The 22295-nt window shown below is 42.3% G+C and overlaps 1 protein-coding gene and 1 long non-coding RNA gene across 2 annotated transcripts; both read left to right on the forward strand.

Annotated features, from left to right (window-relative positions):
• Positions 1 to 1239: 1239 nt before the first annotated feature.
• LOC134442661 (uncharacterized) lies at positions 1240 to 7788 on the forward strand. The gene is made up of 7 exons (XM_063192705.1): positions 1240 to 1331; positions 4874 to 5137; positions 5251 to 5412; positions 5545 to 5634; positions 7034 to 7208; positions 7320 to 7359; positions 7514 to 7788. Exons 2-7 carry the CDS (start codon positions 4923 to 4925, stop codon positions 7780 to 7782), a joined length of 951 nt encoding a protein of 316 aa, XP_063048775.1. The 5' UTR covers positions 1240 to 1331; positions 4874 to 4922; the 3' UTR covers positions 7783 to 7788.
• A 7613-nt stretch (positions 7789 to 15401) lies between these two features.
• On the forward strand, positions 15402 to 17230 carry LOC134442660 (uncharacterized). Its single transcript, XR_010033426.1, has 3 exons — positions 15402 to 15717; positions 16123 to 16340; positions 16867 to 17230. It is a non-coding gene; the product is annotated as an uncharacterized LOC134442660 (long non-coding RNA).
• The last annotated feature ends 5065 nt before the right edge of the window (positions 17231 to 22295 follow it).

Below are 22295 nucleotides of genomic sequence, written 5' to 3' on the forward strand. Positions count from 1 at the left end.
AGAGAAGGAGAGAGAGAGAGAAAACACTGCCAGTCCTCTCAGCAGGGAGGAGAAAGGTAAACGAGTCAGACTAGTCAAGGAGGAGGAAAGAAAATTCTGATGTTTGCAATGTGATAACATGATTTGAAAAAATATGGTCTTAATACTGCAGTATAATATGAAATGTTTAGCTGTCATGTATGATGGACATGATTGAATGTTGCAACCCATGATTTGTTCTTGTTATTACAGCACCCAGGAGAGTAACCCAGCAGTATTGTGACAGTGTATGTTTGATTGTCATGGTTGATGATGAGCTACACGTCTGTGGCACTAACTTTGGATTATTGTTACTCCTTTTTAATAGTAGTCCCTAGCTACATCTGCTGTCTTCCATGGGGGCCTATAGAAATCTAGCAGTGGTGCTGTTGACAAGAGCAGGCCAGTATAGTGTAGTAGCCCATCCTTCAAGGCATCGGTGTGGTTCCCATGTCAGAGGATCGGCTCAAAATGGCTGCTGTGAGGAAGCTGGAGCAGAGCCAAAGGGTATTTATTTCCAAACAGGTTTGTGATGCAAATTTATAGTCATATTTTTTGTTAGAATGGAACAGAGTATCAGCCCAAGCATAACTGGTCAGGAGGTCCCCTCATAATTGAATAATAATTAAAAAAAATAATATACCTTTTTAGTTAATCCCAGTTAGGAGGCCCCACTTTTGGGGGCAAAGTGGTTGAGGCCCTAATCACTGCTTATTCTGTTTATGCCTAGCGACGGCTATTCTACTCATAATAGAAGAGAATAGGAGAATACTGTAGAATAGAGAATAGTTCATTTGAGAGGATTGAGCAGAAGTATGTTTGAGTTCATGCAGAATGCCTGCAGCTGTTTTGGCTTTATTTTATTTCGAGGATAGAGGAGAGGGCAGTCACTCACCCCCCATACACATCTTGCTGCGTGGGGGTGGGAGATGATCCTGACTGCTGTTGATCAAAACATTTTATCAACTGAACAGAGCTCCCATTCTCAAGAGCAACTCTTTATTTCCTCAGCCAGTTTTCTGAAACACAATGCCAATTCCCAGGTGAAAGAAGGAGGGGGAGAGGGAGAGAGAATGGCAGGCTTGTGGGGGGTGGTGGTTAGAGAAGATGAGATACAGATGCCAACAGTGAACAAGTGGCATGTGGAAAGACAACTTTGTCACTTAATGTGTGTGTGTGCGAGAGAAGGAGAGAGAGAGAGAGAGAGAGAAAACACTGCCAGTCCTCTCAGCAGGGAGGAGAAAGGTAAACGAGTCAGACTAGTCAAGGAGGAGGAAAGAACATTCTGATGTTTGCAATGTGATAACACTTCGGTGAGATTGTATATTTTATTATGATTTGAAATAATATGGTCTTAATACTGTGGCATAATATGAAATGTTTAGCTGTCATGTATGATTGACATGATTGAATGTTGCAACCCATGATTTTTTTGAGTAACATACCTTTCATGTGGCTTACTTCCTGAAGCCTGTAAAGAAAATAAAGTTAATAATCTCTTTTTATATTATTATTATTGTTGTTGTTGTTAATATGATTAGATCTGTACATTGAGTGAAGTTTTAGTGTGGCGTGGCATGTCATGTCATGTGCGGGCTGTGATGGGCTGTTGTTTGTGGCATGTTAGTGCTATGGGAGGTTGCTTTTGTGTGACAAACTAGTGGATTTTGAGATACAGATTTGAAGGATGAGTACATGCTTGTTTGTTCTTATGTTATAACAGCACCCAGGAGAGTAACCCAGGAGTATTATGTCTGCGTATTATTTGCTTATCATGGTTGATGATGAACTACACGTCTGTGGCACTGATTTTGGATTATTGTTACTCATTTTTAATAGCAGTCCCTAGCTACATCTGCTGTCTTCCATGGGGGCCTATAGAAATCTAGCAGTGGTGCTGTTGACAAGAGCAGGCCAGTATAGTGTAGTAGCCTGTCCTTCATAGCGTGTGGTTCCCATGTCAGACGATCGGCTCAAAATGGCTGCTGAGGAAGCTGGAGCAGAGCCAAAGGGTAATTTCCAAAAGGGCTTATTTCCAAACAGGTTTGTGATGCAAATTTAGAGTCCTATTTTTTGTTAGAATGGAACAGAGTATCAGCCCAAGCACAACTGGTCAGGAGGTCCCCTCATAATGGAATAATGATACAAAATATATATATATACGTTTTTAGTTAATCCCAGTTAGGAGGCCCCAATTTTGGGGGCAAAGTGGTTGAGGCTATGCTTATGCCTAGCGACGGCTATACTCATAATAGAGTAGAATAGAACAGAAGAGAAGAGAATACTGTAGAATAGAATAGTTCATTTGAGAGGATTGAGCAGAAGTATGTTTGAGTTCATGCAGAATGCCTGAGTTTTGTTTGCAAAAATATTTTTGTATGTCTCTGAAAATTGCTGACACAGTTTTCCAGCGCTGGCTTTAGTATCTAATGCCGGACTATATTATTATAGGCCTATGTAATGGTTTTGGTTGCGCTGCCACCGTGTCCGCCGCGTTAGGTCTTTCGTGTTAACGCGATAACTTTTGAACGGATGGTTGGATTTGTCCCAGATTGGGTGTGTGAATGCTTAGGTTTATGAACTGATTAGAGTTTGGAGGTCAATACTTTTAAGATGGCCGAATTCAAGATAGCTGAATTTTTGTTTGGCCCATAACTTCTGACTGGGTGGATGGATTTGTCCCAGATTTGGTGTTTGAATGCTCTTGGGTAGGTTCATGAACTGAATCGAGTTTGGAGGTCAACACTTTCAAGATGACTGAATTCAAGATGGCAGAATTTTTGTTTGGCCCATAACTTTTTACCAGTTGGATGGATTTGTCCCAGATTTGGTGTGTTAAGGTTCATGAGATTCGAGTTTGGAGGTCAACACTTTCAAAATGGTGAAATTTTCATTTGGCCCATAACTTCTGACTGGGTGAATTGATTTGCCTGGTAACACCTTATTTTAATGGTTAATTTCAGTGAATCTACCATAGGCCTATTAGGTACAATGTAATAACCAGTGTAACAATATGTAATATCATGTAATACTAGTGTAATACCAGTGTAACAATATGCAATACCATTTAATACCACTTACACACAAATGCATGATGTACAAAATTGGTACATGGTGTTACACTGGTATTACATGGTATTAAATATTGTTACACTGGTTATTACACTGTAGCCTACCTTATGTGGTAGATCCACTGTAATAGTTAACCATTAAAACAGTGTTACCATTTGCTCCATTTTTTTGCTTTTCAACAGTCGTTTCATTTTATACAATAGTACACGAGTTATTTCACAAATTGTGATTGGACAAGAGGCGTTCTACACGTCACTAGGAGTGAGGGTATCCTCCAACACTCTATGAATGACTCTTCACATCTAATAATCACTCCGCGACCAAAGATACAAAGTAACCGTAGCCAACGTGGTGCGCGTTGCGCAGCAACCGAAGACAATAACTGGAACTATTTTTTCCGGAGCGGAGGAACAAGCAAATAAGCAATCAAATAAAGTAATTAAAATAATTTAACAATGAACTAATTGTGTTAGCAAAGGAACTATTGTATAAAAGCAATATAACACTTGTGGTCGTGAGGTTGTTCTGGGACACCCTCACGGGTGTAATTACCTACGGCACTCAGCCTGCGGCTTCGTGCCTGCGGCGAATCACACCCGTGAGGGTGTCCCAGAACAACCTCACTCCCACTCGTGTCATATTGCTTAATTAATCCTATGCACGTCATTGATTTAATGTATATTAAATATATTTCTTTTATATTTTGTATTTATCATAGGCCTATACGTTTATGAAAAAGTTTATGCTCCAACTACAGTCCAACTGGAGTGCGAAGGGGCTGGTGCACAAGTTGCACGTATGTCTGTCTACTCTAAACCAGTTAACCGAACTGGTTCATGTTCTAGCTGTCCTCTGCTAACTAAACTGACCCTTGCCCTGTCCTTTTGTGATCCAGTGTGTTGTGCAGCAGGTATATTATTCAGCTTGTGTGTGTGTGTGTGTGTGTGTGTGTGTCTGTGTGTGTGAGCACTTTCTCACATGAACATTCTTTGAAGTCTCCAGAGTTGGTGTGGGAATGTGGGATTGTGTAGGCCTATTTAAAAGCACTTGTATGGTTATGGTGATATTGTGCAATGAACAAAATGGCTCCTCAAACGCAATTCAGGAAACACAAGTAAACACAGTTAATTCCCCAAATTACTGACAACAATTGTGAATATTATATTATGATACTTTAAGTCACTGTTAAACAAGACGAATATAATTATGCCGAAGTAGTTTATAACGTGTTGTGTCGAGAATTGAACAGGTTGACATTTGTAATTCATGTTTTTACTGTTACTTTATTTGACATTTTTGACCTTTATACCCTCATTATTTTATCAAAATTGATTAAATCTAAATTATATATCCTTGTTTTCTATAAAGATAATGTATTTAAGTATGTTGTGAGTCTATTTTCAAATGTTAACCTTCTTACTACTTCTTACTTTTTTCTTACTAAAACAAATCATAGGAACATGTGTGTGTGTGTGGGGGGGGGGGGGGGGGTTGTGATGTACTGTCCAGTATACAGTATTATACAGTAAGGTATACTGATAAATCTGGGTTGAAAGTTCAGATGGTGAAACCCAAGCTTTCACAAACAAAAGGTAGCCTATGTACTCTAGGTAGTCATCAGATAGGCCTATAATTGAGGAAATCTGAGAGTGTGTGAGTGTGTTTATATTTTTGGGATATCACTTGGCGGTTGCATGATGATGAGTTGGCTACTACATGATTATGAAAATGTATTTTGAACAAGGCATAGCAAATTATTGACCCAGTAACTTCTATTAAACAGCACTGGTGTTTAAGGAACAGTACAACTGCAGCGTGAGTCATCCAGTCTCATGGAGGAGCAGGGTGCAGAAGTGAGTGTGGCAGAGGGGCCTCCTCTCCATAGTGAGGGTCCAGATGACATCACTTTGGCCAAACAGAGAACCACGGGAAAGGTGGAGCTCCTAAGCACAGCCGCCCCAAGAGAAGGTGAAACCAAGTTTGATGTTTGTCAGGAAAACTCTGCAAAAGTGCAGCCCTCGTCAGGGCACGCATCAGATGAGCAAAGGTGAGAACACTATTACCAGACATCTTAAGTCGAACCACTTTCACTATGTTTAGTATATGTTGGCTTGATTTGGTTGGAGGATTGATTACTCGCTGGAACGTTTTGCATTACAGTCAGCCACTGTCACCGTGTGCCACAGTCATGTCTATGAGGAGTGACTGGTGCGATGAGGAAATCCAATTTAAAACAGATGACTGCCTAGATCATCAGAAGACACGTGCTCCAGACCAGCTTGTTACTGGGGAAACCTCAGCCTGTGATCGAAGGGATCAGAGGTGAGCACAGTATTACTGTAACAGCCATCTTGTTTTCACAGAGTCCATTAATGCAACTGATATGATAACAAGGACATGATATGATAACATAGGAAATGGTTTCGTTTGTAACTGCAACATTTTGTATTACAGCCATTCACCATGCCCCTCTTGCATGTCCATGAAGAGTGATCAGTCAATGAATACCCCCATGACTATAACAGGAGAGCATACAGAGACAAGGTATTCACAAGTTCCTTCAACAAAAGATATACATCAGCTACTTGATTCAGCTTGATGGGACTTCATGGCACTACTCATGCATCTAGTATTTCTGTTGTTTTAAAATCATTATTTTAATCTTGTTACCAGGGTTTATTTGGACCAGCCAGATTATGTGAGAAGTAGGGCATCAGTACAGTCAGAATATTCAACTACTGTTCACACAGACGTTAGGTAGGGTGACTTCAGGTAATTTGAGCCATCAGCTAAAATGAGCCAGTTAAGGTTTTGGGGTTCTAGCCCCTCTGGAAATGAGAGCCAATGACTACAAAGTATGGCAATCTGTTGCCACAACAGACCATAACATGTAACAGGGGATTGATATGGTGGATAGGGTTTTGATTGATATGGTGGGCGGGATAGTCATTCCAATGAAGGCTGCACCAGAAAGTTGCATGGAATTTAGCATGGCACGCTAAAGTTAGCCAAATTATTATAAGTATTATAATCTACATATAGGCCTATCAGTAGATATACACATAAAAACAAAGTATTTTTTCTGTGTGGATGGAATGCACTATAATAATGTTTGTTAGTGTGGCATATTATTACCCTTTTCGGAAAAAAGTATGTTTATGGTGTTTCAACTGTTAGCTCAGTGGGTTAAGGTAATTTGAGCCACCACATTCAGCTAATTTGAGCCACCATTATAATCAATGGGAGTTAGCTGCTGTTTAGTGGTAGCTAGCTCATGTTTGTGTACTTTTGGAGGAAAAATGAAGGAAGATGACAGGTGAAAATAAATGAATGCAGATGAAAAGAGAGGAGACAGAAAAAGTGAAAAAATAGGATGAACACTGTCCAGAGACATGTGGCTGTACAGAATTGTGATTTAGTATGAAAAGGAATGATGAATTATTGACTTTTTCCCTTTTTTATTTAACCGGCTCAAATTACCAGATAAGGTGGCTCAAATTAGCGGCTCCTTCCAAAAAAGTTGCCACAGACAGGGTTTCAAGACTTGTGGGGCCTAAATAATTATGTTTTATAATATAATTCCAACACAAAATGATGAAATATAGTAGTTATTAATTATATATACACATTAAAAGTGCATAGATGGTATTTTGTTATTTTCCCAAGCGATTTACCAAAAAGTGGCTCAAATTACCTGAAGTCACCCTATGTTTGGTCACATGGTGAGTTTTGCACTTAAAGCTTGCGCTACATGAAGGCAACATGACACATGTTCTCTTTTTTGTGACTGGGGAATGTCTTTTTTTCCTAAACTACTTTGTCCAATTACTGTTGAGATACTACAAAAGGCAGTGATTTACCTTTGAAAATTCCTGAAGACTTCATTCATTCATTCATTCATTCATTCAAATTATCTGAATTTATAAAATACATGTTTTCACAGTTCTCAAACAGCCGAGCTTCTGTGTGAAGTTTGTCAGGATTTGGCGCTAAAGTCCTGCCTGACGTGCCATGCCTCCTACTGTGAGTTCCACACGAGGGATCACTATAAAACAGCACTGCAGAGACACAAGCTAGTGGATGCCACTGGAGATACAACAGCCCTGACAGAACATCAGGTATATGAATGCCATAGATTAAAACAAAATTAGTATATATAAAAAAACTATACAGTTAGTAAAAAACTAAAAAAAATCATTATTGTCATATCTTAACTCATATGTTCTTAGGAAAAGCAAATGAACAAACCTGACTTTAAGGTGCCAAAAGGTGAGCATAACAGCATAATAATTTTTCAAGTCAAGCATAAACTATTAAAAAAAAACATTGCATTAATTCCCTTCATAATGTTTTAAATCCATTTTAACTGGTCATTGTCCCCAGTCGATCTTGGTGTCATTACATCTGTTTTTTTTATCGTCAGTTCCTCCACCTGATGGTCTTGCTGTGGATGTGGATCTAACATCAGCATCAGTGTCATGGAGCAAACCACCAGGAGTAGCTCTGGCCTCATACCTGCTCACCATCAGCACTGGTGGGGAATGTCTACAGACAGCAACTGTCACAGATCTCCAATACCGCTTTACTGAGCTGGACATTGGTGGAGAATACCTAATCAGTGTTTCCACTGTGCTGGGAGAGAGACATAGCAAACCCACCTCTAAAATAATTTGCATTGGTAAGTCAATGTAATACGCGTAGCTGACATGTAAAAGTAAAAAGTGGTATTGTCTAAAGGCTACTCTACACCAACCCGACATTTGGGTCTTGTCGTGCGTTGGATACAGTTGGGTCAGCATTGGTTTGGTGTGTCTCGTTGCGTCTGGGGTAGTTGGAGGATGTTGGTGGTCGTGGGTCTCCGTCGGGAGACTTTAAACATGTTCAGTTGGGTTGAGAACAGCGTCGGTGGTCGGGCTCCATGCCAGACTCTGATTGGTTTGTGCTAACTGGCCAGGACGTGGGAGGGCATTTGTTACCTAGTTGTCACCTCAGTCTAAAAACAGCAGGCTTCATGCAGGAAAGGGTCCGCATCATAGGCGTAGCCATGGGTGGGCCTGGGCCCGCCCACTTGACATCCAGGCCCGCCCCATTCACACTTAACAGTCAACTGTTGCCTCATTGAACTATAATTAATGGCATAGCACTGAGCAATAATTGAGCATTTTGTCAAAAGTCTGGTTAATCTGTGATTTCAATGATTTCAATTTCAAAGTATAATTTTTGAGCCCGGTATTATAATATCTACCTACACGCTTTCGGGTTGGGCCCGTCTGATTTTTTCTGGGCCCATGCGTTTTATTATTTCTGCCTACGCCCCTGGTCCGCATATGCGCTTAAAAACAAGTAAATGACGCACACGTGTGAGAAACTTCCATTCAACCCTTTCTCTTATTAAATGCTGCGATCCTACCGGCACATGAAGAGCTCTTTTCCAAAATGAGATATATCCACGCACGTGGATATAGGCCTATCTCATTCTGGAAAATAACTCTTCATTTGTTTCCATTGTCAGCATGAAATCGCTAGTAAAGAGCTGCCCGAAATCAGACAAACGTTGAGGTCGATTAGCAGGATAGTCTATTAGGCAGCGTTATTTTCATCCGCATTAATATAGCCCCTACAACTAAATGTTGTGAAATTACCGTCTGCCTATCGAAAACGTGCTCCACTTTGCATTCATTCTCCCTCTAGACAATGCTTATCACGAAGCCAAAAATGAGACGCATGTTGCGTATTTCACTGTGTTTGTGAAGACAACGCCCATCTTGCCTTTTTCCTCTTTAGCGAACTATGGCAGTGCGAGAAATTAAGTCTACAGTGAACCACGAAAGTCGTAGAGTTCTGAGACCAAAAGACAGAGAATGTGGTCTTGATGGATTAGGAGGGGGGCTTTGCCTATGGGCATTTAGGCTATAGCTTACTGTATTTAGTCATTAATGCATCTACTATCAACTCCTACTTGTGACTACTTGTGAAAAGAAGAGAGTTGACTTCGCGAAAACATGAAAACATTGCTACAACAACAACGCAGAAGTTACTACAGTAGGTTATAACAAAATCCTTCTGGGTGCTACCCGGGGGAGTGTCCATGGTTGGTGAAGTCGGCGCTGTGTGTTTGTTTAGCAAACTGTGCCCAATCAAGCACGAGGGGACCAGACAGACAACTGACTAGTCATAGTTGGGACGTCTAGTCGGATCGGTTATATGTGCAAGGGCCTTAAAGCCGGGCATACACTGTGCGACATTTTCACTCGTGGGTCTTAAGCTTCTGCTCACACTGCACGATGGAATTTCACTGTTTAAAAGTTCACAGCTCACGACTCACGTCCTCACACTACACGAGCCGACAGACGGATGCATGCGAAATGCTTCCACCGTAGGACGCGACAGGCATGTTTCCCCGGTCTGCAGAGGAGGGAACATGCGCACCTGAGGTGGAGATGAGGTCGCGCTCAACAGCGAACCGCACAGCCCTATTGATTTGTGCATGTGAAGTGTCAAATCGGGTCGTAGCACTGCTTTAACTGTGCGATTTACGCACGAGCCACGACCAGAATTTCAAACCGTTTTGATTTTCTTGCGACCCTGCGATTGCACAATCGTGAGGCAAAATCGCTTGTCATTACCCCATGTACACTGCACGATGCGAGACTCACGATTGACCTGCGATTGAGCAAGAAATCGGCCCGACTCTCAAAAAGTCGTGCGAGTGCCAAATCGGGGCAAAAGTCGCACAGTGTAAGCCCAGTTTAAGGCAGAGGCCAAGATATGTGTAGCGAAGTGGCTAAACAGGAAGTAATCTCGACTACGCCACCCCCGGGAGGTATGAGCCCCCGAAGGAAAATGAGTTTGGAAGTCACAATTAACCAAACTACTCACACTTTACCCTCACAAGGCAAACACAGGTTCGTGCAAGAAAAGTCAGAGACATTGGCTGTAATTCTATTGTGGAAATCTTTATTTTCATTATTGCACAATGCTTCTATATTGCACTTAGAGCCCACACACAAAATTGTCATGCATATACTTTGCCACTAGGGGCTGTCACAAAATGAAAAGAAACGCAGCAAAACATGCAAAATAATAAAACAAAATTAAAAAGTGCACACAATTAAATAAGGGAAATTAATACACAGCAAACAGAAAATCAAAAGGAAGAGAAGGTGTTTACCCCACCCAGACATCCAACCCAACACAGTCTCCCAATGGATCCCCACACTCATCCACTGCACACGATGATCAACCACACGCACCCATTCACACTGAGCGGAATACCCACACACAAGCACGCACACACACACACGCACCTGAGCGGAGTACCCACACACACATACACACACAGAGAGTGGAATACCCACACACAAGCACACACACACACACACACAGTGGAGTGGCCCACACACTAGCACACATACACTGAACACACACACGAACCTGAGCAGAGTATCCACACACACACGATTACACAGTAACACACAATGAAGCGCACACGCACCTGAGCGGAGTATCCACACATACACGATTACACAGTAACACACGATGAAGCGCACAAGTGCCTCAGGGCACAGCTCTCTGTAGTAACAGCAGTTTCCCACTAGTAAACAGCAGCCGGAGTCTTCACACTGATAGCCGCCACAGCGGTAACCTAATATAAAGCCAGACCACATGCTAAAATTAGCTAGGGCCCCAGTAGTCATGCTGGGGGCAGCAATAATAGTATTAGAGTCAATAGGACTTACCCAAAGCTTGACGTTGGCGCCCCAAGTGTACAGCAAGGGCACTGGTTGAGACAAAGTAGCCGCTAGTAGGAATGGATAAAGGCTGAGCCTGGAAGCCATGCAAAAGCCAGTATTAGAAAACCAATCATGAAGGAACAAGCAGGAAAAGGTGCTAGCCATAAGGCTATGTGAATATGCAATGCTAGACGATGCTGTTACGTACCGGCAAAAAAGGTGGATCTAACAAGAAGCGTCATTTTGTTTCTTTTCCGGTATCCACTTTATGTCGGGTGAACGCCCCTTTAGGAGACCTTCGGTTAGGGGACCTTCGGAGTCCCGAGGTTGAGAATAAATGAAGTCCCCTTAGCGCTGTAGATGGCGGTAGCGCACGTCTTGTGCAAACACCTCAAAAAGAGAAGAAGAAGGAGGGGACAACGCCCCCTTAGGAGACCCAACTTGAGCACACGCTTTTGCATTGAGTGGGCGTGTTTTGCGTTATCTTTCTCTTATCCAGTATTTTTGGTACCGGTGTGACGGAGGTCATCTTGCACCTGTTTACCCCCCTCGGGGATCGAACGTGCGATCTCGTCAACAACAACGGTCCGGCAATGGCAGACACAGTACGATACCGCTGGGCCAAGAGACTAGTCTCTCGGCCCAACGGCACGAGACTGTATGAGGCTATCGGAGGGAGGTTTTACCAACGTTCCACGCCAACTCTGTGCTAGTTAGCCTCCGTTACACTCTCCCCCTTAAACCTCACTCCCATCCCGGGTCAGCGGCACCACTGTGACAGAGGTCATCTTGCACCTGTTCACCCCCCTCGGGGATCGAACCTGCATCCTCGTCAACTACATCGGTCCGGCAATGGGAGACACAGTACGATACCGCTGGGCCAAGAGACTAGTCTCTCGGCCCAACGGCACGAGACTGTAAGAGGCTATCGGAGGGAGGTTTTACCAACGTTCCACGCCAACTCTGTGCTAGTTAGCCTCCTTTACACCGGCATGCAGACGATGGATGACGCTTGAAGCAACGCAGTCGATTATGAAATCGCTAATGGGAGCAGGTACAGGCTGAGCACCGTGGCAGCCTGAAAACAATGCAAAGCCAGGGTTAGCAACCGTGAAAGAGCAAGCAGGACAAGACGCTAGCCATTAGGCTAGGCAAATACAAAATGCTAAACAATGCTGGACTGCTATTACATACCGTAGTGCAGAAGATGAACACTTGAGACGTTGTAGCTATGAAACAGCTAGTAGAAATGGATAGTGCTGGGCACAGCTGGAGATGGCAACGCCATCCAGAGAACATCACCTGGAATCAATGCAGGTAGACCCGTTAGCAACCAGCTAAGAATGACATGCCGACATAAACGAAGGAGCCCAGCTACATACCTCCAAAAGGACCGGTGAACAGACACAATTCTCGGCGAGAGAAACGACGACAGCCACAGCCGGATGAAGCCAGAAGTCGGAAGACGCCCAAGGACGAGCAGAGCGTGCTTGACTGCCTCCATAAAGACCTCTTATTGATGAAGAAATGCCAGACAAGAAATTAGGGAAGTGACGCACCCATGACGCCGAGTGGTTCCTTTGCCTTAAAGGGGCCGGCACCCCACTACATATGCATTAACCTACCCTGTGATGGAGTGACCATCAGTAGGGTTGTTGTGGGTGTGTTCTGACTGTCACGCCAACGAGCCTGGCTCTTTGGTGTAGCGGTCAGAACCCCAGTGTACTATCCCAGAAGTTCCGGGTTTGATTCCCGGCTGGGCAACTGTACTCCCCTTCGCTACAAATGGTGTCAGAAGTGGGATGGCTACCATAAGGCCATCGGAAGCATACCCATTGTGTGTGAGCCGAAATTCCATGTGAGGGACCCCCAGGATTGGGGACCCCAGTGATGGGTGAAGCATTGATGATCGGGCACACTAGAAGGGAGAAGCATGACGGGCAGTTGTGTGAGGGACACCATGAATGTCAGGGGCGCCTGCAGACTTGACCAGTAAGGTACGCACCAACCCCCCCCCCCCAAAAAAAAAAAAAAACACTGGAGAAATGACAGCGGACCATGACACCGGAGGAGAAAAAAATAGGATTTTAGTATAGTCAGTATGTCTGGGGTGGTTTTCTTTATCAGTCGTCAGTTTTTCTTATTGCTTTAGGCTAGGAAACAAGGTAACTTGTTGACGTTGACAAGGTGTAGGCCTATACGGTTTTGAAAACCGTTTGGCTATTTTGGCTATATTGGCGTTTCACTTCTTTAGGTGCAGCCATGCATACGCTTACTATTACTATTTTTTTTTTTTTACAAAAACTGTGACATTGAACTGCAGCGACTTCCCTGACTATGATACTACGAAGGCCTGCATGCACTTGTGTTCTCTCTCGTGCATGGGGATGAAACAAGTAGGCTATGACAGACGCCATATCATTAGATACAACTTTTCAAGCGTTATACTTTTCGACTCGGGTAGAAAGTTGGCGCAGAGGTGTCTGCTGCAGCATGAATGAAGTTCACGTCACAAACATGGCTGAGCTGGGACCATAAAAAGCCCGGGCACGTTGTGCAAGAAAAGGCAGAAAGCGACTACATCAACCTGTTAACCCACCGGGGAATGCACTGAATGTTAGTCCAGGCTGATCACACATGCGCAATAGAGACAGAGCACAAGCACACAAATCGCAGAATGCCGTTCATGTCAGCTAACAGGAAAACGTGCGCAATAAGCATTAGAAACACCCAAACTGCATGTCATCAAAACATGCAGAATTGCTTTAGAACTAATGCTTTCCCGAACATAATGTATTTGCGTAGCACACATAGCTAACCAGCTGTCAGTGCTGCCGTCCGAAGCTAGTACAAAGCAAAGTTCCGTACCTCTCATAAAACCGTCTCTGTAGAAAGCCACAATACACAGAACGGTAACCAAAATACTTCAGGAAATATGACACCAGAAGCAAAGTACCCGATAATATTCGCCGCGGCGGGCTCAGTGATGAATGAAAGAGCTTAGCCTAGGCCTACCTGTACTGCTACCATCCAATGCCTTCTTGCTGCTAGCCCACATGAAAACTGGTTTTTGGCTACGATTGAAACTTGTCACTTTCAAGACATTAACTTCGGTTATTTGATTTTTCTGCCATCAGCGACGCCACGACATATGTGTTATTCCAAGTGGGAAATGGAGAGCTATCTTTGCTAACTAGAACTACTAGACTTGTGGGCTATGTCTGACTGGAGGTAGCCGCTCAAGTTAGAATTCCGCTGATGGAACTAGAACTTGTTACTGTATCTTTTTTTCAGGAGCGCGCGAGTTTTACGCTCAGAAGCAAAAAGCCGGCTATATCTACCTTTGTAAATGAATGGTGCTCAACCACAGTCTCTGCTCTTTAATTTGCTTCATGCTGCTTCTTCTCATATAATATGTTGCATTGTCACAACATTCATAGAAGACACAATAGATAGATTTCCAGGCAACGTCACTAAGGTAACAACTGCGCATGCGAGGGGCAGAAAGCCGCGCAGTTCAATATTGTTTTCTATCGACGCTGTGGATAACTTGTCTAAGAAAGTGGGATTTTAAGATGCTGATCTATTTTCAACTGTACTTGCAGAGTTAGTTATGTGATCGGGATGATTTGTATACCTTGCACAGGGCATCCGTTTTTTAGGAAATGTAGGTTTTAATGAGTTTAAAGGGTTTTTTTGATAAAGCAGGTTGTTGCATAGCAATTTGATGTATTGTTATTGTAACAGATTTTAGCACTGTCTTAATGCTATTGATTATACACTGGAGAGGGCATTCATATTGTTAATAACCGAATTGCCAACTTCCAACTGTAATTAGATCCTAGTTGTTTTAAAACTGGTAACTTGCTTTAGCAAGCTCACACACTGGTGGTGGTGCTAGCTAGCGAAAGCTAGCATAAACGATTGCAATGTTGTTATGACACAGATGTTTAAGTTATTAGAGATCTGTTGTCCGTTTTTCATCTCCTTACAATTGAAATACAAAATGTAGATTAATCTACAAGTAGAGTCTTGAGATCTAGTAGCAATGCAACATCAGAAATGGGCTGATTTTGTCCAGGTAATGTAGCGCGCTAGCTAGCTAGCAACGCTTATTGAGATTCGGTAGGTAGCATTGCTAGCAAGCTGTACTGTTTCAAATGGTTTATATGTCAGGTCATATATTCAACAATACCCCCCTTTCAACTTAAAGGAATAGGTCGGTATTTTGCATTTGGGACCTTAATTATGGTGTATCATACACTGAGCTACCCACCTGTGTCACTTTTGTTTGATTTGAAGCCTTCCGTGAGATTTTGGGTTTGGGCGATATCCACAAACCACCATACAACGGGAGTCAGCGGGGCACAGACTTTAAATCCGTCGTACACGCATAAACAGTATTTTCTTATTTTGTTTAGGGTCATTGGGATGATACAATTACGTTTCCGCCTCATTTCAATATTTAAATCTCCTGGGTTCAGTAAACGAATTCAAAATCTGTATTGACTGAGGTGTGCCACGTCATATTTCTGCGACGCTCATTCTGACAGCCAGGAGCCAGCCAGCTCTGCTACGGCAGTCGGCAACATGATAAAGTAACAAGAAGCAAACGTTGAAGCTCTCGGTTTTTAACAGTTCTTCGGCTAGAACTTTGCTATGGGTTGAATGTGCGCATATACTGGATGCTGAAACTAAACGACAAGCTTTATGAAACCGTGGCATTTTGCATTGAGATGGAAAAGGAACGCGCCACACTCTCCTGGATACGAGGCTACGTGTGTGCGGCTTTTGCGCCAAAGCTCTTTCTACCAGCAAAACAAAATAGCAGGACAGAAGTGACAGCGTCAGAAACAAAACATTGCTGTTCCGATTGCTGATGGAGACAACAGAGGTAAGGACATATTATGTATCTTGAGTTTTTGAATGGCTAATCTTGGTGTCGCCTCAAACTAGCTCTCTTCTCGGTGCCTTCATATGGCTGTTCATGCTACCAGCTACAGATAGTCAAATTAATCAAAGCTACGTTTGGACTCAAACAAAATTGTACACGGAAAATAGTAGTCCTTCAGTAGGCAAGACAATCACAATCATATGATAAGCCTGTCAAAGCCCTGCACCAAATCATGGAGTAGGTCGACTGTGGTTTTCACTTTTACTGCTAGTAAAACTGACGGCACGTAATTCGACTGTCTAGCCAATAACTGGTAGGCCTACATTGCTTGATCTTCAGGTCATACTAGTTGTAGGTTTTACAGTGATACTGGTGTATTGACACACTTCTTTATTTATTATTTAGAAAGACAGGAGAAGGTCAAGACTCAAGAGCTGGACTTTCCATGACGTCCTCACTCGACACCTGTGAATAGCAGCCCACCGTTGACCAGCCATCAGTATCTACTGTGCAGTCATTTCCTGACCCGGTTTCTCACTAGCCCTTCGCAGACGAACACTACCACCTGAAGACGGTCGTCTGGATAATACTTTGGTTTGACACCGGCATGGTCTACCACAAAGGTAAACACATCAGGCACACTCCACTGCATTTGTTTTAGAAGTCTAAACAACACACCAGGGTGTATTCCATAGGCGAGTTATCACGAACACATTTTATGTGCAAAAACTGAAATGTCGTTGCAACACATGGGATGTGTGGCTCAGGGGAAAAACCAGTTATGAGCCACGTTTGTAGTATTTCCCATACAGTACACCATTCATACTAATTACAATAGTTACTAATACTAATATAATATTAATTATAATTACTTTCGTGTCGATAATTTTCAAAGGGTTTTTCCATCCAGTATTACTCTGGCAAAATGGCCATTGCTTTCCTGTCCAATATTATTTAAAAAAAGTCCAGAGGCCTTCAGCTAACACCTTTTGACTTATCACGGTGTATCTGGAGAGCAGACAATCTTTATGAGTTTCACATTCTGTTACATTACTGCCATCACCTACTGTGCACTCATGTGATTGGCCTTTACCATTCCTGTTCAATGGCCATACATAATACACTACAATTGTCATTTCTATTTTCCAGATAGACGCCAGACCTTCTGAAAGGACCTAATGGACTGAGTGCTGGAAAGGAGACAACCCCTCTATAGAATAAACTGAGTGTAACAAACACTCCACCACGAAAACTCTCCACTCCAGTCCCAAGAACAGACATGTATGTTTTAGTGTCATGACAGAGCAATCATTTCGGAAGGTCCTAAACCCTATTTATCTAAAATACTTTCTGATGTTTGATAGTGACATCTTGGTTACCCAATAAGACATTTCTTACATTATTACAAGATTCTTCACTTCTTCCTACATTGTTAATGACTGAATGATTACAATTATGATGTACACATTGTTATTGGTCACACCTGCTGACATTAAAGTCCCAGTAAAATCTTCTCTCTTTTCCTTTATGTAAAGAAGGTAAAGTAATGACACTTGAGGCAGTAATGACAAATGGATAAATGTGTAAAATTTATTTTCAATGGCCATCAAATTATATTGATGACCTAAGTTCAAGAGAGTCCTTGTGCACAAGCCCTCAGCAATGCAGGTGCTGATGTGAGGCAGGAGAAGGTGAACAATGAACAAAATTCAAAAGACATTTCACACTGCTTATTGTTCTTTTTCTTCCTTAATTTTTCTGAGCTAACAACGCATTTTGCCCTGTGTGTCAAAATAAAGTAAGAAAAAGAATGGTAAGCAGTGTGCGGTGTCTTTTGATTTATGTAGATAATCTCTTCCTGTGAGTCCAAGATATTGTGCAGGTGGAAGTTGAGAAAGTGTCCCTATGATTGTTACAATGGAATGATGCATGAAATTAATTTACAAATGTTATCAAAAGACATGGAGTATTACATTTTCATTTCATTGCATTTTTTTTTTAAAAAATGCATTGCACTTAGCTGACGCTTTCATTTACCAAAAGTAGTATTGGTTACAATCCGTGGAGCAATATGGGATTAGGTGCCTTACTCAAGCGCACTTCAGCCATGGATGGAGATGTAGGGAGAGGTCAGGAGGGATTCGAACCAGCTACATTTGGTCCAATAAGGGGTCCCCACAATGCACCTAAGATGTGTAATGTCAAATTATGTGTAGTATTACCAACTAGATTTATAACTTCATTGTAATTACTCAATATAACACAAGATGATAAGTCAATGTAGAGACTCTGACTCCATCCAGCATATGGTATGGTGGAGATGGATGAGGGTCATGGTGCACCTTGGATGACCCTTCTGTACTGTAACCTGGCCGCAGACTTTCAGCTCCCAGGGCGCTGGGCGCTGTGTACAGCATTTCCTACGAGACAGATGATCACAATACAGCAAGTAAGCGGTAGGGACACTTCAGTCAATGACAGGTTTTTTTAGCTGTGAAGTTACTACTAACGTCACTGACTGACCCCAATATCGACAAAGCTGTCTGGGCATAGTAAATCAAACAGAAGTTACAAATTCCTCGGCGACTTACTCAATTGAAAGCTATGTGTTCCTGCGAGTTTTGGCTATAATCTCCGATTCAACTTCGAAGAACGTTGATACCAGCTCGATTCGTCATGGCAAGAATATCCTCCAGAGTTACTTGGCACCTTCCTAAATAAATAAAGAAGTGTGTCACTACATCAGATCAGTATCACACTGTAAAACCTCCAAGTGATATGACATGAGAATCAATGTAGCCTACCATTTCTCAGTAGGCTAGACAGCTGAATGTTTTTACTAGTAGCAGTTAAAGTAAAAGTCAACTGTACTTATAAGTATACCCCATGATTTGGTGCAGGGCTTATCATATGATTGTGATTGTCTTGCCTACTGAAGGAATACTATGCGTATTTTCCGTGTACAATTTTGTTTGAGACCAAACGTAGCTTTGATTCATTTGACTATCTGTAGCTGGTAGCATGAACAGCCATACGAAGGCACCGAGAAGAGAGCTAGTTTGAGGCGACACCAAGATTAGCCATTCAAAAACTCAAGATACATAATATGTCCTTACCTCTGTTGTCTCCATCAGCAATCGGAACAGCATTGTTTTCTTTCTGACGCTGTCACTTCTGTCCTGCTAGTTTGTTTTGCTGGTAGAAACCGCACACACGTAGCCTCGTATCCAGGAGAGTGTGGCGCGTTCCTTTTCCATCTCAACGCAAAATGCCACGGTTTCATAAAGCTTGTCGTTTAGTTTCAGCATCCAGTATATGCGCACATTCAACCCATAGCAAAGTTCTAGCCGAAGAACTGTTAAAAACCGAGAGCTTCAACGTTTGCTTCTTGTTACTTTATCATGTTGCCGACTGCCGTAGCAGAGCTGGCTGGCTGTCAGAATGAGCGTCGCAGAAAGATGACGTGGCACACCTCAGTCAATACAGATTTTTAATTCGTTCACTGAACCCGGGAGATTTAAAGACTGAAATGAGGCGGAAACGTAATTGTATCATCCCAATGACCCTAAACAAAATAAGAAAATACTGTTTATGCGTGTACGACGGATTTAAAGTCTGTGCCCCGCTGACTCCCGTTGTATGGTGGTTTGTGGATATCGCCCAAACCCAAAATCTCACGGAAGGCTTCAAATCAAACAAAAGTGACACAGGTGGGTAGCTCAGTGTATGATACACCATAATTAAGGTCCCAAATGCAAAATACCGACCTATTCCTTTAAATTTACATTTTATGTAAGATGGGAGACTCGTGTCTGACTTGGAGGTAGTGGTTAGTTGTCCAGCTAACACGCTAACGTTCGCTGCTAGCTAGCTAGCTAACGTGTAGTTATTAGATGTTCAAATTCACCAGGTTATTTATTTGGTACGGTCGCCTTTCCGTTTAAATGCCGGTTAATCAAGTGTATGAACATATATTCTATGAACAACTATCTGCCAAAAGTCGCACAAGCAGATACATTTTGTATGTATCTCGTCAAGTCTGCACCAAGCACAAACTGCACACTGCCTTAAGTTGTAAGCACTCCTGTTATGGCACATGAATGATCGTTTTACATCCAAGCAAGATCCTTTGCCCTCTCGCTCACTCCCCCTTTTTCCTTAATGTAGTGTACAAAAACATTGGAGAAGAAACGTCACCTTTGATCAAGCACGTTTTAACAACATCAGTGTCAGCCCATATGGCAGCCTTCAGATGTAATGCTGTAAATATCCTGCCTTTTTAATCATGAAACCTAGACCTAGGAAAGGCTCTAGGTGGCAAAATTACGATTGGGGATGGGTCGGGAGAGTGTGTACCGGTCGTTTTTTATTTAAAAAAGAGCAACTAGCAAAATAACAAAAAGTAACACACGTAGATTTTAACAGAGCTGTATACTGTTTTTCTATGGCCGTAGAAGCCTTTCTGCCCCTTGTCGCCGTGCGCAGGCGCGCTGTTAGTAAACATGAAATCTATCTATAGGCGTAATATTTATTTAAAAAAAAAAAAAACTTCCTCCACTGGTGAAGGTACGCACAGTGCGTACGGCCGTACGGCTCCAGGCGCCCTTGATGAATGTGTGCCGAAGGGGTAGGCAGTGTGATGGAGTGACCATCACTAGGGTTCTGGGTGTGTTCTGACTCTCATGTCACTGAGCCTGGCTCTTTGGTGTAGCGGTCAGGGCCCTAGTGTACTACCCCAGAGGCTCTGGGTTCGAGTCCCAGCTGGGCAACTCTACTCCCCCTTGCTACATACCCAATGTACTTCAGAACACATTTTTACTCTGAACATGTCCACAAGAGGTGATAAAGAGCGAACTAAATCCACCACATAAAATACCATAATTTACAGTATGTCTGCTGCTTCATAACAGAGTAGTTAGGGTTAGGTCAATGGTCAGTAGCTGGTAGCCGTCGATGCTGTCTGGGAAACTGGATAATTAGCACACCTGGTCAACATTTCCTTCCTCTAAACATGCATTGAGATACTTATTCAGCTGCTCTGCAAAAACATCCTCATTGGTAAATTTCCTGATGAGACATAATTGACATAAACATGCGGACATACATGCCCACACACAAATGATGAACAGCATTGGCAACCTTTTTCTGCAAACTGTCATTCACTCAATCAGTCAATCAAAATTACATATAGCACATAATTGTCATGAGCTAAAGATTAGGGAAAGCGAAAAGAGAAGAAAAAACTATTGTGTTATAGATAGATAATTATCACCAAAGGCAGATGAGAATAAAGCTGTTTTTAATTTCTGTTTAAAACACGATAGCCTACTGTTGGGGCAGTTCTAATTTGGACAGGAAGCTGGTTCCATTTCACCATGTCTAGATGAGACCACAGGCGCAACCAGTAGGAGATTCTGAAGACCTAAGACATCTACAAACCCCAACTCCATAGAAGTTGGGACGCAAGGTTAATTGTGAATAATAACAAAATACTGCCATTTTCAAAAAGTCTGGGTCTGACATTAGTTGGAGAACGGTACAAAGAAAATATATCAGCCATCAAAACTGACCAAAATTATTGTTTTGGGGGATTTTCATGAATATGTAAATCCAACGCGTCTCAAAAGAGTTGGGACAGGGACAATAAAAGGCAGCAAATGTCGAGGAAGACTAAAAACAAAACAAAGGACAACACTTAACAGTTAATAGCATTAACCGATTAGATGATTTTATATAAAAACAGTGTTGATTCCTATCTTTGACATGATTTCAACAGCTTAAATGGTAGGTGTATTCCTTGTCATATTTTGCAATGTTTTCCTTTCTGTAGTGCTTACACTGTGGCAGGTCTTGACCAAAAGCCAGCCATTTTATGTCCTGCTGGTCCTTATGTTGGAGTTAAACTGTTAAAAGATAGTAGAGAATGCAATTTGTCCTTACTATGTGGCAGTAATCGAAGATCTCCCTTCAAAATATAAAGCACGAGTGGCTATTCATGCTGTTTAAAACCCATTTACGTATTCCATTCAGTACTGTATTCAATTCCACAGGTGAGTTAGAACAGCTTAACCAATGTACTACTGCACCCCCATCATGGGGGCTGACTTTTGAAGTTAGCGCTAATTCAAGTTGCATGGTCAATTTTCACTATAGTGCAGGATGTGCAAGACACTATTATTTTCAAAAAGAATTGACTGCAACTTCTGCTGACTTCTGTAAGCAAATTATAGTTTCCCATGTCTTCTGGGTATATTTCAAGTGAGCTCGGGTGAAAAGGGGAATGTTAAAGCCGTCTATCATTTGCGCACATGAAGCGTCCTTAAAGTGTACCTCCGGGATTTTGGACACCAGACCTCATTTCCGAGTCAGCCAGGGTGTAAACAATGTGTCCAGAACGTTTTTTTCACATTCCATGCAGTCCTTGTGAATTCTCATATCCATGTTGCTAAGCTAGCGCAAGTGAACGGATATGGTAGTAGCCTGCCCCCAAAAATAGTCTTATCCCGTTTAAACAACATTCAAAACAAAACCTTTATTATACCACACTGCAAGTGTAAATGTTTGTCTTAGTAGAATGA

Source organism: Engraulis encrasicolus, unplaced genomic scaffold (assembly GCF_034702125.1).
Source record: "Engraulis encrasicolus isolate BLACKSEA-1 unplaced genomic scaffold, IST_EnEncr_1.0 scaffold_200_np1212, whole genome shotgun sequence".
Lineage (NCBI taxonomy): Eukaryota > Metazoa > Chordata > Actinopteri > Clupeiformes > Engraulidae > Engraulis > Engraulis encrasicolus.

Bases quoted from the DNA above. Each gene is read 5' to 3' on its own strand.
- LOC134442661 (XM_063192705.1), top strand. From the start codon at position 4,923: ATGGAGGAGCAGGGTGCAGAAGTGAGTGTGGCAGAGGGGCCTCCTCTC. The intron at 5,138-5,250 runs GTGAGAACACTA...TTTGCATTACAG, and splicing joins CACGCATCAGATGAGCAAAG to TCAGCCACTGTCACCGTGTG. The intron at 7,360-7,513 runs GTGAGCATAACA...TTTTATCGTCAG, and splicing joins TGACTTTAAGGTGCCAAAAG to TTCCTCCACCTGATGGTCTT.